General features: G+C 40.2%; 1 protein-coding gene across 9 annotated transcripts in view; it reads right to left on the reverse strand.

Moving 5' to 3' along the window:
- phc2b (polyhomeotic homolog 2b (Drosophila)) overlaps positions 1-18,221 on the reverse strand; it is a 103,811-nt gene that overhangs the window by 15,763 nt on the left and 69,827 nt on the right. For all 9 annotated transcript variants that reach the window (XR_009812578.1, XM_061937509.1, XM_061937517.1 and 6 more), the window contains exons 5-9: positions 17,060-17,221; positions 12,220-12,378; positions 6,937-7,216; positions 2,551-2,876; positions 738-978 (exon numbers count right to left, since the gene is read on the reverse strand). Coding sequence is in view for 8 of the 9 variants with exons in the window: in XM_061937509.1 (XP_061793493.1) it covers positions 738-978; positions 2,551-2,876; positions 6,937-7,216; positions 12,220-12,378; positions 17,060-17,221 (1,168 nt within the window). In the remaining variant the exon portion in view is untranslated. The remainder of the gene's footprint in view (positions 1-737; positions 979-2,550; positions 2,877-6,936; positions 7,217-12,219; positions 12,379-17,059; positions 17,222-18,221) is intronic.

Consider the following 18,221-nt stretch of genomic DNA (forward strand, 5'->3'; position numbering starts at 1 on the left):
GTACTAGACTGGCCTGCCTGTAGTCCAGACCTGACTCCCATTGAAAATGTGTGGCGCATTATGAAGCCTAAAATAGCACAACGGAGACCCCCGGACTGTTGAACAACTTAAGCTGTACATCAGCAAGAATGGGAAAGAATTCCACCTGAGAAGCTTCAAAAATGTGTCTCCTCAGTTCCCAAACGTTTATTGAGTGCTGTTAAAAGGAAAGGCCATGTAACACAGTGGTGAACATGCCCTTTCCCAACTACTTTGGCACGTGTTGCAGCCATGAAATTCTAAGTTAATTATTATTTGCAAAAAAAAAATAAAGTTTATGAGTTCGAACATCAAATATGTTGTCTTTGTAGTGCATTCAATTGAATATGGCTTGAAAAGGATTCGCAAATCATTGTATTCCGTTTATATTTACATCTAACACAATTTCCCAACTCATATGGAAACGGGGTTTGTACATTGTCTTTATAATCCGTTTTGTCATTTAACATCAATTTACATTGATGTTCATCAACAATTAACATTGTCACGTTATCGATGGGAAAATTCATTTTTAGACAATATGATTTGCCTGAGCGGCTAGGAGACACCAAGAGTAACAAGCGGTAGAAAATGGATTAGAAAGGAAAGATTTAAAAAACAAAACAAAAACTTTTTTTTTTTTACTTGGGACTTCCCACGGGCCGTAGCTTGGGGACCCCTGCTGTAATACATCAAAATGTGGATACTTGAGTCTTTACCTTGAGGCTGACCAGCCGGCGTTGTTGGGTCGGACTTGGCCTGCTCGACAGGCTTGGCGGGCGGCGACGGCGTCGGCGCACTTTGCTGCTGCTTTGGTGGTGGCGGCAGTGGAGCCGGCAGCGGCGGCGGTAGCGGTGGCGGCTTTTGTTGCTGCTGCTGCGGGGTGGTGGAGGCGGCACACGTCTCTCTCACCACCAGGGAAGTTGGCTTTTCTTTACAGTCCTGAAGCATCCGAGAGGCCTACGGAACAACATGGCGGAGAGGAGACGGTTAACACTGGAACATCTCTACAAATGATTTGGACTGAAATTAGACATCATGGCTGTCTATGAAACGTCAACTTTGCTTTTAGATGGAAGGATCTTTATTGTCATTACACGAGTACGACATTTAATTGTATTGATCAGTATTGATTGCAAACAACCCGAGTTGAGTTGTTTTAGTTGTTAAAGGCCTACTGAAACCCACTACAACCGACCACGCAGTCTGATAGTTTATACATCAATGATGAAATGTTAACATTGCAACACATGCCAATACGGCCGGGTTAGCTTACTAAAGTGCAATTTTAAATTTTGTGCGAAATATCCTGCTGAAAACGTCTCGGTATGATGACGTCAGCGCGTGACATCACGGATTGTAGAGGACATTTTGGGACAGCATGGTGGCCAGCTATTAAGTCGTCTGTTTTCATCGCAAAATTCCACAGTATTCTGGACATCTGTGTTGGTGAATCTTTTGCAATTTGTTCAATGAACAATGGAGACCGCAAAGAAGAAAGCTGTAGGTGGGAAGCGGTGTATTGCGGTTGACTTCAGCAACACAAACACGGCCGGTGTTTCATTGTTTACATTCCCGAAAGATGACAGTCAAGCTTTACCATTGGCCTGTGGAGAACTGGGACAACAGAGACTCTTACCAGGAGGACTTTGAGTTGGATACGCAGACGCGGTACCGTGAGTACGCATGCAGCTGCGGCTTCCAAACATTTGATCGCTTGCCCGTACGTGCGTGCCGCTATGTGCATGTCACGTATGTAACTTTGGGGACTTTGGGGAAATATATGTGCTGTATGAACTTTGGGGAGGTGAACGGTACTTTGGGCTGTGGGATTGAGTGTGTTGTGCAGGTGTTTGAGTTGTATTGGCGGGAGGGGGGAGGTGTTTGTTATGCGGGATTAATTTGTGGCATATTAAATATAAGCCTGGTTGTGTTGTGGCTAATAGAGTATATATATGTCTTGTGTTTATTTACTGTTTTAGTCATTCCCAGCTGAATATCAGGTCCCACCCGCCTCTCACAGCATCTTCCCTATCTGAATCGCTCCCACTGCCCTCTAGTCCTTCATTCTCACTTTCCTCATCCACGAATCTTTCATCCTCGCTCAAATTAATAGGGAAATCGTCGCTTTCTCGGTCCGAATCGTTCTCGCTGCTGGTGGCCATGATTGTAAACAATGTGCGGATGTGAGGAGCTCCACAACCTGTGACGTCACGCTACTCGTCTGCTACTTCTGGTACAGGCAAGGCTTTTTTATCAGCGACCAAAAGTTGTGAACTTTATCGTCGATGTTCTCTACTAAATCCTTTCAGCAAAAATATGGCAATATCGCAAAATGATCAAGTATGACACATAGAGTGGACTTGCTATCCCCGTTTAAATAAGAAAATCGCATTTCAGTAGGCCTTTAAGATAAATTGAAGGTGGAACGCCAGTGTTACTGCACATGTAAGACAACACTTCTTGCAGCTACAGCAGGGTGACAGCACCACCTGCTGTCTGGGAGTCACAGTCCATGTTTGAAACACTCACCGTGGGCTGTATCTGCAGGTTGATGGCGGTGAGCTGCACGGGCTGAGCGTTGACCAATGAGGAGGAGGACGAGGAGCAGGGGGCGGGAGTTGCGTGCAGGGCGTGGCCGCTGATGGTGGAGTGGAAGATGGTGGCCTGCTGGCCGGGCGTCAAGGGCTGGTGCGGCGCGGGCTTGGGCAGCATGGGCACCGGGTGCTGCGACGGCTGAATGGACGCCGTCTGCAGGAGCTGACCGGCCGTCCTTTGGGAACTTTGGCTCTGGTGGACCACAAACTGCTGCTGCTTGTGCTGCTGGACCAAGGCGTGGGGTTGGATCTGGGTGTAGGCTGAGGGGAGCACAGACATGGTCTCAATGGTATTGTTATTATTGCTATTATTATTATTGCTACTATTGTTATTATTGTGTGAATGCTCCAAAACATTCACACATATGGTTTTCTACACCAAAATGCACCTATTTAATAAACTTTTTCAACTTCTTCTTCGTCTTCTCCAGATTTTGGCGCGCTCTACCTTCCACATTTTTCACCCGATTCAAAGCGTTCCAACTTCTGTTCAGCCTATTCAGGAATCGCGAAACTTTGGAGTGTAAATAATAATAATTGTGGACGGAGATGTTGCCAGCGCTGCCTGCAGGAGCAAAGGTCACCGCCTCTGTCCATGGTGCTGAGGACAGAGCAGACCATCAGACGGGGGCGTGGCAGTGCTGACGGCGAGACACAGCTGGCAGGTGATTAGATTTCACAGGTGGTACGTGTTAATCTAATCATCTGTTGTCTTTAACAGTAAGCGGCCGGGAGCAGGAGGAGAGAGAGGATACGAACGTGACTGAAAGGTCACGTTCTGCTTGAGAAAGAGTTGGACTCCAATATATGCACATGAAAAAAATTGTTAAAACTTCACGCTTGGCTCTTGTGCCGTGTCTACAGTGGAGCTGCTAGGAGGCGACTTCCACAAATATGCTCAATTTCTTTTTAAAACATTGGAATAACAAGAAAACAAGAAGCTAATTCACTTTCATGAAAACGTTGTGATACTACTATATAATAAATAAGTCCTTAGCAAATACTTTTTGGTCTCATTTGCTTTAACAATACAAATTGTCAAGGGTGTGTCGTGTGAGACGACGAAGGTTGTAGTGATTTTAAATGTGCAAAAAAAAAAAAAGGGTAATTGATGACAAACAAACAAAAAGGGAAGAAAATAAAGAAATAAAGTGCAACAATGTCAAAGCATCATAACAAACAGTTATGTTCCAATAGCAGCAGAAGTGCACTTTTTGGAGAGCTGTATTATTTTCAGTTTTGTGCCCAAGGGACTGATTTTATTTAACACTATATTATTATTTATACACCTATAATGATCACAGAGACAGGTTGTTTTTGTGTTACTGTATTTATTTGTTTTTCTGAAAAATCCCACTTAATGTACTTTGGGTAACAACAGTCAATATTTATTTATTTTATTTTATTTTTTTAGAGGGGTAACAGTCAATATTTATTTATTTATTTTCTTATAAAATAAAAGTGAGCTTTTGTTAAACCAAATACCGTGGTTTTTTTTCTATATACAACAACCTATCTGGACTCGATAAGAGAATCAATAAGGAATCGGTTCGATAAGAGGATTCGATAATAGGCTCGAACTCGATAATTTCCTATCAAACATCATCCCTACCAATTTATATAAAAATCCTCTCCAAGAAACAACTTCACTCTAACAAAATTGCCTGACACTCTCTGCAGTTGAGTAAATAGGCCGTAATTAGGGGAAATACAGTATGCTAAGAGATTCCTGTCGCTTGTCACATAAAACCAAACATCTTTTACGTGCTCAACAACCAAGCGGTCTCTATGACAACAAGGTGCGATACAAGGACGCTGTATGAAAGGATACAAATACTTACAAATAAGAACTCTTGGCTTCAAAGTCACGGGAAGGTTCTCTGATCTCACCTGAGTGCTTGACAATGTCAGCTCATGGTTCTGATTATTAGACCCTGGAAACTCCCTGACTTCCCACAGTGGGTTGTACTCACGATTAACCCACATGGAGGTATTAATGAGTGCGATGACGCAACATTTGAGTGACAGACATGTCGGCCAATCAGAATTGTTGAGCCTCGCCTTTCTTGGTTTCTCCCCTCAGACAGGGAGACAGAGGTCTCACTCTGCGCACCGCTCACACAACCTTTATATAACAGAATTAACTGAACGCAGGGAGCCCTCTTTTTACTCATTCACAATCTTTACCTCGGTGGGCGGGGCTTTACGCACACAGGAAGCACTTACAGAGAGCCCCGCTACTCACGAGAGAGAAGGTCTGGAAAGTAACAAAAAGGATGAAAAAATATATATGACTACGAAGCCAAATGTTCCGTAGCAGCTTCAAATGGGATGGGCAATATGAGCCCATCAACACGGACGGACCAGCGAGAATGCCGTGATCGCAACAACAACAAAAAAGACAACGTCTGATCTGGTCTTTCAAACTGTGAAAAAAGGCACCTTAGGATGTTAAATATTTAAGGTACATTTTTGTTTACAGTGATGAGTCCTTTTTATTTTTGTTCATTGATTGGTGGTTCCTCTCTTTAAGAAGGGGAACCGGAGGGTGTGTTCCAACTATCGTGGGATCACACTCCTCAGCCTTCCTGGTAAGGTCTATTCAGGTCTACTGGAGAGGAGGCTACGCCGGATAGTCCAACCTCGGATTCAGGAGGAACAGTGTGGTTTTGGTCCTGGTCGTGGAACTGTGGACCAGCTCTATACTCTCGGCAGGGTCCTTGAGGGTGCATGGGAGTTTGCCCAACCAGTCTACATGTGCTTTGTGGACTTGGAGAAGGCATTCGACCGTGTCCCTCGGGAAGTCCTGTGGGGAGTGCTCAGAGAGTATGGGGTATCGGACTGTCTGATTGTGGCGGTCCTCTCCCTGTATGATCAGTGTCAGAGCTTGGTCCGCATTGCCGGCAGTAAGTCGGACACATTTCCAGTGAGGGTTGGACTCTGCCAAGGCTTTTATGTACAGAATTTCTAGGCGCAGTCAAGGCGTTGAGGGGATCTGGTTTGGTGGCTGCAGGATTAGGTCTCTGCTTTTTGCAGTTGATGTGGTCCTGATGGCTTCATCTGGCCAAGATCTTCAGCTCTCACTGGATCGGTTCGCAGTCGAGTGTGAAGCGACTGGGATGGGAATCAGCACCTCCAAGTCAGAGTCCATGGTTCTCGCCCGGAAAAGGGTGGAGTGCCATCTCCGGGTTGGGGAGGAGACCCTGCCCCATGTGGAGGAGTTCAAGTACCTCGGAGTCTTGTTCACGAGTGAGGGAAGAGTGGATCGTGAGATCGACAGGCGGATCGGTGCAGCGTCTTCAGTAATGCGGACGCTGTATCGATCCGTTGTGGTGAAGAAGGAGCTGAGCCGGAAGGCAAAGCTCTCAATTTACCGGTTGATCTACGTTCCCATCCTCACCTATGGTCATGAGCTTTGGGTTATGACCGAAAGGACAAGATCACGGGTACAAGCGGCCCAAATGAGTTTCCTCCGCCGGTTTACATATATACATACATACATACGTGCATATATACATATTCACATACATACATACATATATATATATACACATACATAAATACTTATATATATATATATTCCAGGGCTGCAACTAACGATTAATTTGATAATCGATTAATCTGTCGATTATTACTTCAATTAATAATCGGATAAAAGAGACAAACTACATTTCTATCCTTTCCAGTATTTATATATATATATATATATATATATATGTATACATATATATATATATATATGTATACATATATATATATATATATATATGTATACATATATATATATATATATATGTATACATATATATATATATGTATGTATATGTATATATATATATATGTATATATATATATATATGTATATGTATATATATATATGTATATATATATACATATATGTATATATATATATATATAAATATATATATATATACATATATATACTGTATATACACATATATATATATATACATATATATATATATACATATATATACATACATATATATATATATATATATATATATATATACACATACATACAAAATATACATATATACAGACACACACACACACACACACACACACACACGCACACACACGCACACGCACACACACACAAAACTATTTTTTATTATAGGTTTAATAGATATGCCTTTTTCACAACTGTTTTGCCGATCAATTGTAACTCATTCAGGGGTGCTTTTGTTTTGTTTCCTCCACCACAAGCGATGTAGGAAATGGAATACATGTGGGGTTCTTGTTCTCGTAGTGTGGCCAGCCACCAAAAAAAGGCACTATCATATTTTGCGGCACTCACCTGGAGCAAGGAGAGGCTGCGCGCCGAGCGTGGTGACGTTGCGGCTCATGTTGATGGCTCGAGCCTCCGTCACGTCCGCCTTCTTCCCTCCCTCGGAACATGGACTCTCGGAGGAGCCGGGCTTGCCTCCTGCAGACAACTGGCCCGGGTGCTTGATAAGGGATGCGGGCTGGATGGGCACCGGGGTCTGCTTCAGACTGAGGGCCTGCAGAGTCTGCGTCTGACAGGAGGACGTGGTCGCCACCTGCTGGCCACGTATGGCCAAATTCTGAACCTGATTCTTGTGTAAAGAAAATAACAATGAACTCCTGTTGTTTGTTTACAAAAATACATGGAAATTCAATGGCTCAGCAATAAGGTGAAATATACTTTTATAAACATTTGAAGTATTTATCTGGACTGCAAGCGAACCAGAGGTGAACATTAAAACCTGCAATATGGATGACACACTAGCAGATGGTATAAAAACTGCTTATAAGGTTTTAATCCTTGAAGAAATGAAAGTGTTTCCAAACTTTTGATTGGTGCTTTATATACCAATTCACAATATGACATATGACAATATGGCTGAAAACTGTATCATGATGTAGGTTTTAAATATCAGTTGATATTGATAACTATTGATGTTTTTATGACCTATGGAACAAATGGACAAGGCGAAAAATATATTAAATGTTAACATTTATATTTTAAATGTAACCTTCCTCTGATTATAATCCCCTCAGCTATCAAGGCAGAGAGGAAATGTCAACACAAAGTTGTACAAAACTCAAAAGCAGTGAAGTTGTCACGTTGTGTAAATGGTAAATAAAAAGAGAATACAACAAATCCTTTTCAACTTATTGAATAGACTGCAAAGACAAGATATTTAACATTCACACTGAGAAACTATGTTATTGTTTGCAAATATTAGCTCATTTGGAATTTGATGCCTGCATCGTGTTTCAAAAAAGCTGGCACAAGTGGCAAACAAGACTGAGAAATTTGAGGAATTCTCATCAAAGACTTATTTGGAAAATGCCACAGGTGAACAGGCTAATTGGGAACAGGTGGGTGCCATGATTGGGTATAAAAGCAGCTTCCATGAAATGCTCAGTCATTCACAAACAAGGATGGGGCGAGGGTCACCACTTTGTCAACAAATGCCTGAGCAAATTGTCCAACAGTTTAAGAACCAACATTTTCCAACAAGATATTGCAAAGAATTTAGGGATTTCACCATCTACGGTCCATAATATCATCAAAAGGTTCAGAGAATCTGGAGAAATCACTGCACGTAAACGACAAGGACGAAAACCAACATTGAATGCCTGTGACATTCGATCCCTCAGGCGGTACTGCATCAACAAGCGACATCAGTGTGTAAAGGATATCACCACATGGGCTCAGGAACACTTCAGAAAACCACTGTCAGTAACTACAGTTGGTCGCTACATCTGTAAGTGCAAGTTAAAAAATTATCAACAACACCCAGAAACGCTGCCAGCTTTGCTGGGTCCGATTCATCTATGATGGACTGATGCAAAGTGGAAAAGTGTTCTGTGGTCTGACGAGTCCACATTTTAAAGAATTTTTGGAAACAGTGGACGTTGTTACCTCCGGACCAAAAAGGAAAAGAACCATCCGGATTGTTCTAGGCGCAAAGTTTAAAAGGCAGCATGTGTGATGGTATGGGGGTGTGTTACACTGCAAAAAGTCAGTGTTCAAAAACAAGAAAAAAAAATATACAAAAATTAGGGGTATTTATTTTGAACTAAGCAAAATTATCAAGAAAATTCGGCTTGTCAAGACTTTCCAAAACAAGTAAAATTAGCTAACCTCAATGAACCCAAAAATGGCTTAAAGTAAGTACATTCTCACTAATAACAAGTGCACTTTTCTTGGTAGAAAAAAAAAAGAGACCTTTTTGCTCAATATGTTGAAAAATATTCTTAAATGAAGTAAATGCTAGGGCCATTATCTTGACATAATGATATGCGCTCGGCATCATGATTTTTTTTTTCATGCTTGAAATAAGAAATGATTACTTTAAAAAAGTAGTTTTATACTTGTGAGTGTTGATGACACAGCTTTGCAACACTTGATATTCTAGTTTCAAGCATGTTTTACTCAATATAGGTCATAACATCTCAGCAATTTAGGACCAAAACACTTAAAACAAGTAAAACACTCTAACATAAAATCTGCTTAGTGAGAAGAATTATCTTATCAGACAGAAAATAAGCAAATATCGCCCTTATTTGAGATATTTCATCTTACTTAGATTTCACTTTTTGCAGTGTAGTGCCCAAGACATGGGTAACTTACACATCTGTGAAGGCACCATTAATGCTGAAAGGTACATACAGCTTTTGGAGCAACATATGTTGCCATCCAAGCAATGTTATCATGGACGCCCCTGCTTATTTCAGCAAGACAATGCCAAGCCTTGTGTTACAACAGCGTGGCTTCATAGTAAAAGAGTGCGGGTACTAGACTAAGGCTGCAGCTAACGATTATTTTTCTATCGATTAATCTATAGATTATTTTTTCGATTAATCGGTTAATCTATAGATTATTTTTTCGATTAATCTATAGATTATTTTTCCTTTTACCGATTATTTTTTTATTTAAAATGAAGATGAAAAAATAAATGTAGGCCAGTTTTTTCAAAAGGCATGGCTTTTATTTACAAAAAAAAAAGTATGGCCACTCAGTCAACATTGACAACAACATGACAAAATATTCTGTAACAATGTAAACATTTAAAACTTTTAACATTTAACAAAATTAAAAGTAGCTTATTTGCTTTTTAATGTGCAAATATAAAAGTAAACATCCAGTGCAATCTTAATATTCTGCAATAGTATAAGCATTTCAAAAGTAAAAGTATTGCTTATTTGCTAAAATGTGCAAAAATAAAGATAAACATCCAATACAAAAAAGTGCAAAACGAAATATTCTGTAACAGTGTAAACATTTCAACAAAAGTAAAAGTATTGCTTATTTTGCTTAATAACACAACAATGATAGTATGATTAAAGTGAAAGTTAATTGTTTGGTTTGTACATAGTATATGTAACTGTTAATGTTGTAAAAGGTATTTGCACAACTAATTAACGTTAGCGTTAAAGAGGAGCGCATCTTTGTAAACACTGAACAGGCACGCCAAACGCGCCTCTCAGAGCGAAACTGTGTTTTAGTTTATGAATTTACAACGCAGATACAAATGACACATTCATGTTTTTGTGTAATGATGACAACGTATACTCACGCGGACGATTGACTAGTTGATGGTGATGGCAAGAACGCTGTCGGGTGTTTTCTTTTCAAATGTTCGTTTATAGCCGTTGTGCATACAACAACATTATTAGCAGAGGTGGGTAGAGTAGCCAGAAATTGTACTCAAGTAAGAGTACTGTTACTTTAGAGATTTATTACTCAAGTAAAAGTAAGGAGTAGTCACCCAAATATTTACTTGAGTAAAAGTAAAAAGTATATTGTGAAAAAACTACTCAAGTACTGAGTAACTGATGAGTAACATACACACATATATATATATATATACCGTATATATATATATATATATATATATATATATATATATATATATATATATATATATATATATATATATATATATATACACATACACACACACACACACACACACATATATATATATATATATATATATATATATATATATATATATATATATATATATATATATATATATATATATATATACATATATATATATATACACACACACATATATATATATATACACACATATATATACATACATTGATATATACAGTATATAATTTATATTTATTTATTTTGCCGTTTTTGTTTACATGTTAAAGGTGTTTTAATGAATATACATGCATGTTTAACACATATAGATTCCTTTCTTTCATGAAGACAAGAATATAAGTTGGTGTATTACCTGATTCTGATGACTTGCATTGATTGTAAACAGACAGTATTGCTTATAACGTCCACGTTTTCAAATGGAGGAGAAAAAAAGTTCCTCCTTTCTGTCTAATACCACATGAAAGTGGTTGGTTTTTGGTATCTTATTTGTCCATCTTCCATATTCGTTTTTATACACTTTACAAGAAATAAATTGGCGGCAAACTCCGTAGCTTGCTAGCTTGTTTGCGCAGGCTTTCGGAGACTCTTATTTTGAAAGCGCGGCGCGATGGAGCGGCACTTTTATTGTGAAGACAGGAAATGTGCAGTCAGTCTTTAGGCTTTTGACGGGATGTACGGTTGAAATAAAAAGTAGTCTTTTTTCCTTCACACTTTTGATTGATTGATTGAAACTTTTATTAGTAGATTGCACAATACAGTACATATTCCGTACAATTGACCACTAAATGGCAACACCCCAATACGTTTTTCAACTTGTTTAAGTCCGGTCATGTGACCACCTGGCTCTGTTTGATTGGTCCAACGTCACCAGTGACTGCATCTGATTGGTGGAACGGAGTGAAACGTCACCAGTAAGGCAGGCACTTTGAAGGTCTGTCTGACAGACCAAAACAAACAAAGCGTACATTAACAGATCGATAAAAATTAGTAGCGAGTAGCGAGCTGAATGTAGATAAAAGTAGCGGAGTAAAAGTAGCGTTTCTTCTTAGGCCGTTTATTGAAATACTCCCACACTTTTGACGACTTTTGGCGTGCTTTTTTCCCCTCGCTCGCACCGCTCGCATCGTCTGCTTTGCGCTCCGCCATGACGGTAGTGTGACGTAAATATGCGACGCGTCGAAGCACAAAAACGGCGTCGACGTATTTACGTAACCGATGACGTCGACTATGTCGACGCGTCGTTTCAGCCCTATACTAGACTAGCCTGCCTGTAGTCCAGACCGGTCTCCCGTTGAAAATGTGAATCCTAAAATACCACAACGGAGACCCCGGACTGTTGAACAACAGTATATAAAGCAAGTATGGGAAATAATTCCACTTCAAGTTCAGTTCCCAAACCTTTACTGAGTGTTGTTAAAAGGAAAGGCCATATAACACAGTGGTAAAAATGCCACTGTGACAACTTTTTTGCAATATGTTGCTGCCATTAAATTCTAAGTTATTGATTATTTGCAAAAAAAAATGAAGTTTCTCAGTGTGAACATGAAATATCTTGTCTTTGCAGTCTATTCAATTGAATATAAGTTGAAAAGGATTTGTTGTATTCTCTTTTTATTTACCATTTACACAACGTGACAACTTCACTGCTTTTGTAGATGAAGGTTGAAAAGTTAGTGAGTGCTGCTTTAAAGCAGGTCATACCTGTGAGGAGGCCTGTGTGGAACTCTCCGACTGCACGGCAGTCACTGTGGCCGTGGGAGTGAAGATCAGCTGAGGCGACAAGGGAACGGCTCGGCCTAAACTCCGAGCCACTTGGACCAGGTTACTCTGCTGGGCCTGGAACACATTACTCTGCTGGGCCTGGGGACACACACACACACACACACACATAAAAGACGTAATCAGCACAAGACGACCGGAATTAATGGATTTGATAAAGAGTGCAAAAAGTGTGTCGTCCAAAAACAGGAATTCCTTTGAGTTAAAAATAGGACTTCTAACTATTCCCATCTGCTTCTGTGATCACCTCAAAACAAAGACAGAACCCACACAGGGCCAGCAGGACAGTGAAGTGAGTTATATTTATTAGGCCTGTGGGGAAGAAACAAATAAAAATAGGCCTGTGAATCTTTGGGCCTCGCATGATTCGATTCGATTCTTGGGGGTACCGATTCAATTCAGAATAGACTCTCAATTAATGACATTGGGTGCCAGTTCTATGACTAACTACATTCCTCCATAAAATAGATAAACAGCTCTAATAAATGTCGATATTACTTAAAAGAAAACGGGTTTTGTTTAGTAAAATTCTACCCAAACATTTAATAAAGTCAAATACCAATAAGGCAACAAGAGAAGTATCCAACACTTCATCAACAATATGATTTGTCTGAGTGGCAAGGACAAAAAAAAATAATAATAATAATAAAAAAATACCATTTTGAAAAAATTGAAAAAAAATTATTTGAAAACATTTTTTTTTTAGGAATTGTTACAAATAAAAATCATGATTAATTCGCAAATCAATTTATTTTGTATATAATTTTTTTTTAATTGAAAAAAAATTTTTTTTTTTACTTGAAAATTGTTGTTTTTTTACTTGATTTTTTACTTTAATTGAAGAAAAACAATTTTACTTGCAATTTTTTTTAATTGAGGAAAAAAAAATTTTTGACTATCAAATTTTTTTTTTAATTGAAGAAAACCATTTTTTTTTACTTGTGAATAATTTTTAATTTAAAAAAATGTTTTGTTTTTTTTACTTGCGAAACATTTTTAATTAAAGAAAATTATTTTATTGGTTATGGGTAGAGATGTCCGATAATGGCTTTTTTGCCGATATCCGATATTCCAATATTGTCCAACTCTTAATTACCGATTCCGATATCAACCGATACCGATATATACAGTCGTGGAATTAACACATTATTATGCCTAATTTTGTTGTGATGCCCCGCTGGATGCATTAAACAATGTAACAAGGTTTTCCAAAATAAATCAACTCAAGTTATGGAAAAAAATGCCAACATGGCACTGCCATATTTATTATTGAAGTCACAAAGTGCATTATTTTTTTTAACATGCCTCAAAACAGCAGCTTGGAATTTGGGACATGCTCTCCCTGAGAGAGCATGAGGAGGTTGAGGTGGGCGGGTTTGAGGTGAGGGGGTTGGGGGTGTAGCTGGGGGTGTATATTGCAGCGTCCCGGAAGAGTTAGTGCTGCAAGGGGTTCTGGGTATTTGTTCTGGTGTGTTTATGTTGTGTTACGGTGCGGATGTTCTCCCGAAATGTGTTTGTCATTCTTGTTTGGTGTGGCTTCACAGTGTGGCGAATATTTGTAACAGTGTTAAAGTTGTTCATGCGGCCACCCTCAGTGTGACCTGTATGGCCGTTGACCAAGTATGTCTTGCATTCACTTGTGTGTGTGTAAAAGCCGCATGCATTGTGTGACTGGGCCGGCACGCTGTTTGTATGGAAGAAAAGCGAACGTGACGACAGGTTGTAGAGGGCCATTAAGGCACGCCCACAATAATGTTGTCTGGATGGAAATCGGGAGAAATTCGGGAGAATGGTTGCCTCGGGAGGGCACTGAAATTCGGGAGTCTCCCGGGAAAATCAGGAGGTTGAAACCGATATTGATCATTTTCGATATTACATTTTAAAGCATTTATCGGCATCTCTAGTTATACTTATATAGCACTTTTCTACCTTCAAGGTGCCGTATTTTTTGGATTATAAGTCTCATTTTTTTTCATAGTTTGGCCGGGGGTGCGACTTATACTCATGAGCGACTTATGTGTGAAATTATTAACACATTACCGTAAAATATAAAATAATATTATTTATCTCATTCACGTAAGAGACTAGACATATATCAGCAATCGTCACACACACACACGTCAACCAATAAAAATATGAAGGGGCGGGTCATGGCAGAAGTGCATTGTGAAAAAAAAAAGATGCTCCCTGCTACTACTTCCGTACCTATGAAAATTGATCACTTCAACATTGGCGGTAACTTATAAAAACTGAGAAAGGCTGAACAAAAATGGCACCGAAAAATAAATCATATACTGCAGGTTACAAGCTGGAAGTAGTGAAATATGCTGCAGAAAACGGCAATCGAGCAGCAGAAAGAAAGTTTGGAGTAAGCGAGAAACTTGTAAGGGACTGGCGAAAAATGTCCCCAAAAAATGTGACTTATACTCTAGAGCAGGGGTGTCAAACTCAAATACAGAGTGGGCCAAAATGTAAAAGTGAACAAAGCCGCGGGCCAAGGTTGAACAAATGAACCTTTTAATAGGGACCCAAACAAGTTTTGCATTGAATATTGAACAAGCAAGGCTTATATAACTTTATAGTGACATGCAAAATCCAGTTTCAAATCATAATAATAATAATTTAAAAATATCAATGGCATATCAAATTAATTAAATTAAATTAATTAAATAAAAATTTAATGCCTCTTTTCTATTTGCAGCCTTCTGAGGTAAATATCAACATTAACTTTTTCCACAGGCTAATAAATGTGAAAATAAAATAACAATGAATAAACCAACCATTCAGGACTTTAAACTGCTCAGTTTAATCTAATCTGATGTGCCCAAGCCAGATACCTGCCATCTTTTCTTGGATGCTAGTTCATTAATGTCGGGGCTCAGGCTTTGAGCTGAGGCAACCTTCATTATCGAATGAAGTTGTTCATCAGTCATAATATCTCTTATTCCACAGTCTTGGGGGCGTGCCTTACAGGCACTGCTTCTAACGTCCTCTACGAGCTGACGTCACCACCGCTTTTCATCCTTTCTAACAACGTGCCCGCCTAGTCACAAGATATGAGCGGCTCCTGTACGCACACTCACGTAAATGCAACGCATACTTCATCAACAGCGATACAGGTTACACTGAGAGTGACCCTATAAGCAACTTTAACATTGTTAGAAATATACGCCACACTGTGAATCCACACCAAACAAGAATGACAAACACATTTTGGGAGAACATCCGCACAGTAACACAACATAAAAACAACAGAACAAATACCCAGAACCCTTTGCAGCACTAGGTGTTGTGCTGGATAATGCACCCCCGGCGTAGAATGCACCCCCTGAGGTGAGTGTTTTATCAACTAAAGCCCACACTTAAAGTTTCCACGTGCAAAATGTAATCTATTTAAAAAAGTTATTTAATAAGAAGCCAAAAGTGCAAAAACAATAATGTTCGTGTTGGAGGAGTTGTGAATGAATGAAATATGAAACCCGTGCTGCAGTCGCTGCTGGGCCACAACATTAGGTACACCTGCAGACTGCAGCACAGATTTCATATTTCATTCATTCACAACTCCTCCAACACGAACATTATTGTTTTTGCACTTTTGGCTTCTTATTGAAGCGTGGCGAAGTTGGTAGAGTGGCCGTGCCAGCAACCGGAGGGTTGCTGGTTACTGGGGTTCAATCCCCGCCTTCTACCATCCTAGTCACGTCCGTTGTGTCCTTGGGCAAGACACTTCACCCCTTGCTCCTGATGGCTGCTGGTTAGCGCCTTGCATGGCAGCTCCCGCCATCAGTGTGTGAATGTGTGTGTGAATGGGTGAATGTGGAAATACTGTCAAAGCGCTTTGAGTAACTTGAAGGTAGAAAAGCGCTATACAAGTGTAACCCATTTATCATTTATTTATTTATTTATTAAATAACTTTTTTAAATAGATTCAATCTTGCATGTGGAAACTTTAAGTGTGGGCTTTAGTTGGTATAACACTCCCGTCAGGGGGTGCATTCTACGCCGGGGGTGCATTATCCGGCACAACACCTGGACGCTACACCCCCGCTACCTCCAAACCCTGCCCCCCCCCCACACACTTTGTAGCGTACCGGAAGAGTTAGTGCACCAAAGGGTTCTGGGTATTTGTTCTGTTGTGTTTATGTTGTGTTACTGTGCGGATGTTCTCCCAAAATGTGTTTGTCATTCTTGTTTGGTGTGGGTTCACAGTGTGGCGTATATTTCTAACAATGTTAAAGTTTTTATACTGGCACCCTCAGTGTGACCTGTATGGCTGAAGATCAAGTATGTGTTGCATTCACAAGTGAAATTACACGGCGGGCCAAAATCAGAGTTTGACACCCATGCGCTAGTGTGACTTATATATGTTTTTTTCCTTCTTTATTATGCATTTTCGGCCGGTGCGACTTACACTCCGGAGCGACTTATATTCCGAAAAATACGGTACTCAAAGCGCTATGACACTATTTCCACATTCACTCATTCACACACTGATGGCGGGAGCTGCCATGCAAGGCCCTAACCGCGACCCATCAGGAGCAAGGGTGACGTGTCTTGCTCAAGGACACAATGGACGTGACGCGGTTGGTAGAAGGTGGGGATGGAACCGGGAACCCTCAGGTTGCTGGCACGGCCACTCTCCCAACCACGCCACGCGCCTTTTCTCTAGAGACTCAAAGCACTTTACATAATGAAAGCCAAGAAGAAAAAAAAAAAGAGTCATGTCAATGTTGAGTGTCTGGTGTCAAGGCTGAGTTCCTACCATCTGTGCACGCAGGTACATCTGCGCTTGGCTGGCCGTCAGGGTGCTGCTCGACGGGCTGCCCAGCAGAACTGCCTGCTGGGAAATACTGCTGGGGGTGGAAGTGATGCTCTGTGCCCGGCTGATCAGCTGAGCCGCGGCCGGCGACGTGGTCAGGTTGATCTGCCGGGGCGAGAAGAACGTCATCTTCTTTGAAAACAAAGTAGGGCTGGGCGATATGGACGAAAAAGTATATCTCGATATATATTTTTACTTAAACTCGATATTCGATATAGATCTCGATATATTTTTTTTTCCGTGAAAGTATACATATAAAGATATTCATTTTTGAGCGATATTCAGTTAAATTGAAGTGAATGACAACTGTACTGTAAACAGTCAGTGGCACTTTTAGTTAGTTAAGATAGGTATTAACAGCACAGAAAATGAACTGTTTAAGTAGCACAGAATTACATAACATAAATAAAATACAAAAATATTCTTACTACGTTAAATAAATAACATAGCTGTGCAAACAATACATTTATAGCAGCATTTCTCGTGCAAATATGCAACTCGAGAACAGTTTGGATTTGGGCTTAAGTGGTAATATGAATGTTTTATCCAAACGCACACATTTGTCCAAATGTGGCCAAGTAGACGCATTGTGGGTTTCCTGGACGTGGTCTACATCACTAAAAGAAACATCTAAAGAAGAGAATCCCTCTGCCATCGTCCACTAGTTTGTTATTACAAACCCTGTTTCCATATGAGTTGGGAAATTGTGTTAGATGTAAATATAAACGGAATACAATGATTTGCAAATCCTTTTCAACCCATATTCAATTGAATGTACTACAAAGACAACATATTTGATTTCAGACCATCCATCCATCCATCCATCTTCTTCCGCTTATCCGAGGTCGGGTCGCGGGGGCAGTAGCCTAAGCAGGGAAGCCCAGACTTCCCTCTCCCCAGCCACTTCGTCCAGCTCCTCCCGGGGGATCCCGAGGCGTTCCCAGGCCAGCCGGGAGACATAGTCTTCCCAACGTGTCCTGGGTCTTCCTCGTGGCCTCCTACCGGTCGGACATGCCCTAAACACCTCCTTAGGGAGGCGCTCGGGTGACATCCTGACCAGATGCCCGAACCACCTCATCTGGCTCCTCTCGATGTGGAGGAGCAA

The sequence above is a fragment of the Nerophis lumbriciformis genome, linkage group LG03 (genome assembly GCF_033978685.3).
Source record: "Nerophis lumbriciformis linkage group LG03, RoL_Nlum_v2.1, whole genome shotgun sequence".
Taxonomy (NCBI): domain Eukaryota; kingdom Metazoa; phylum Chordata; class Actinopteri; order Syngnathiformes; family Syngnathidae; genus Nerophis; species Nerophis lumbriciformis.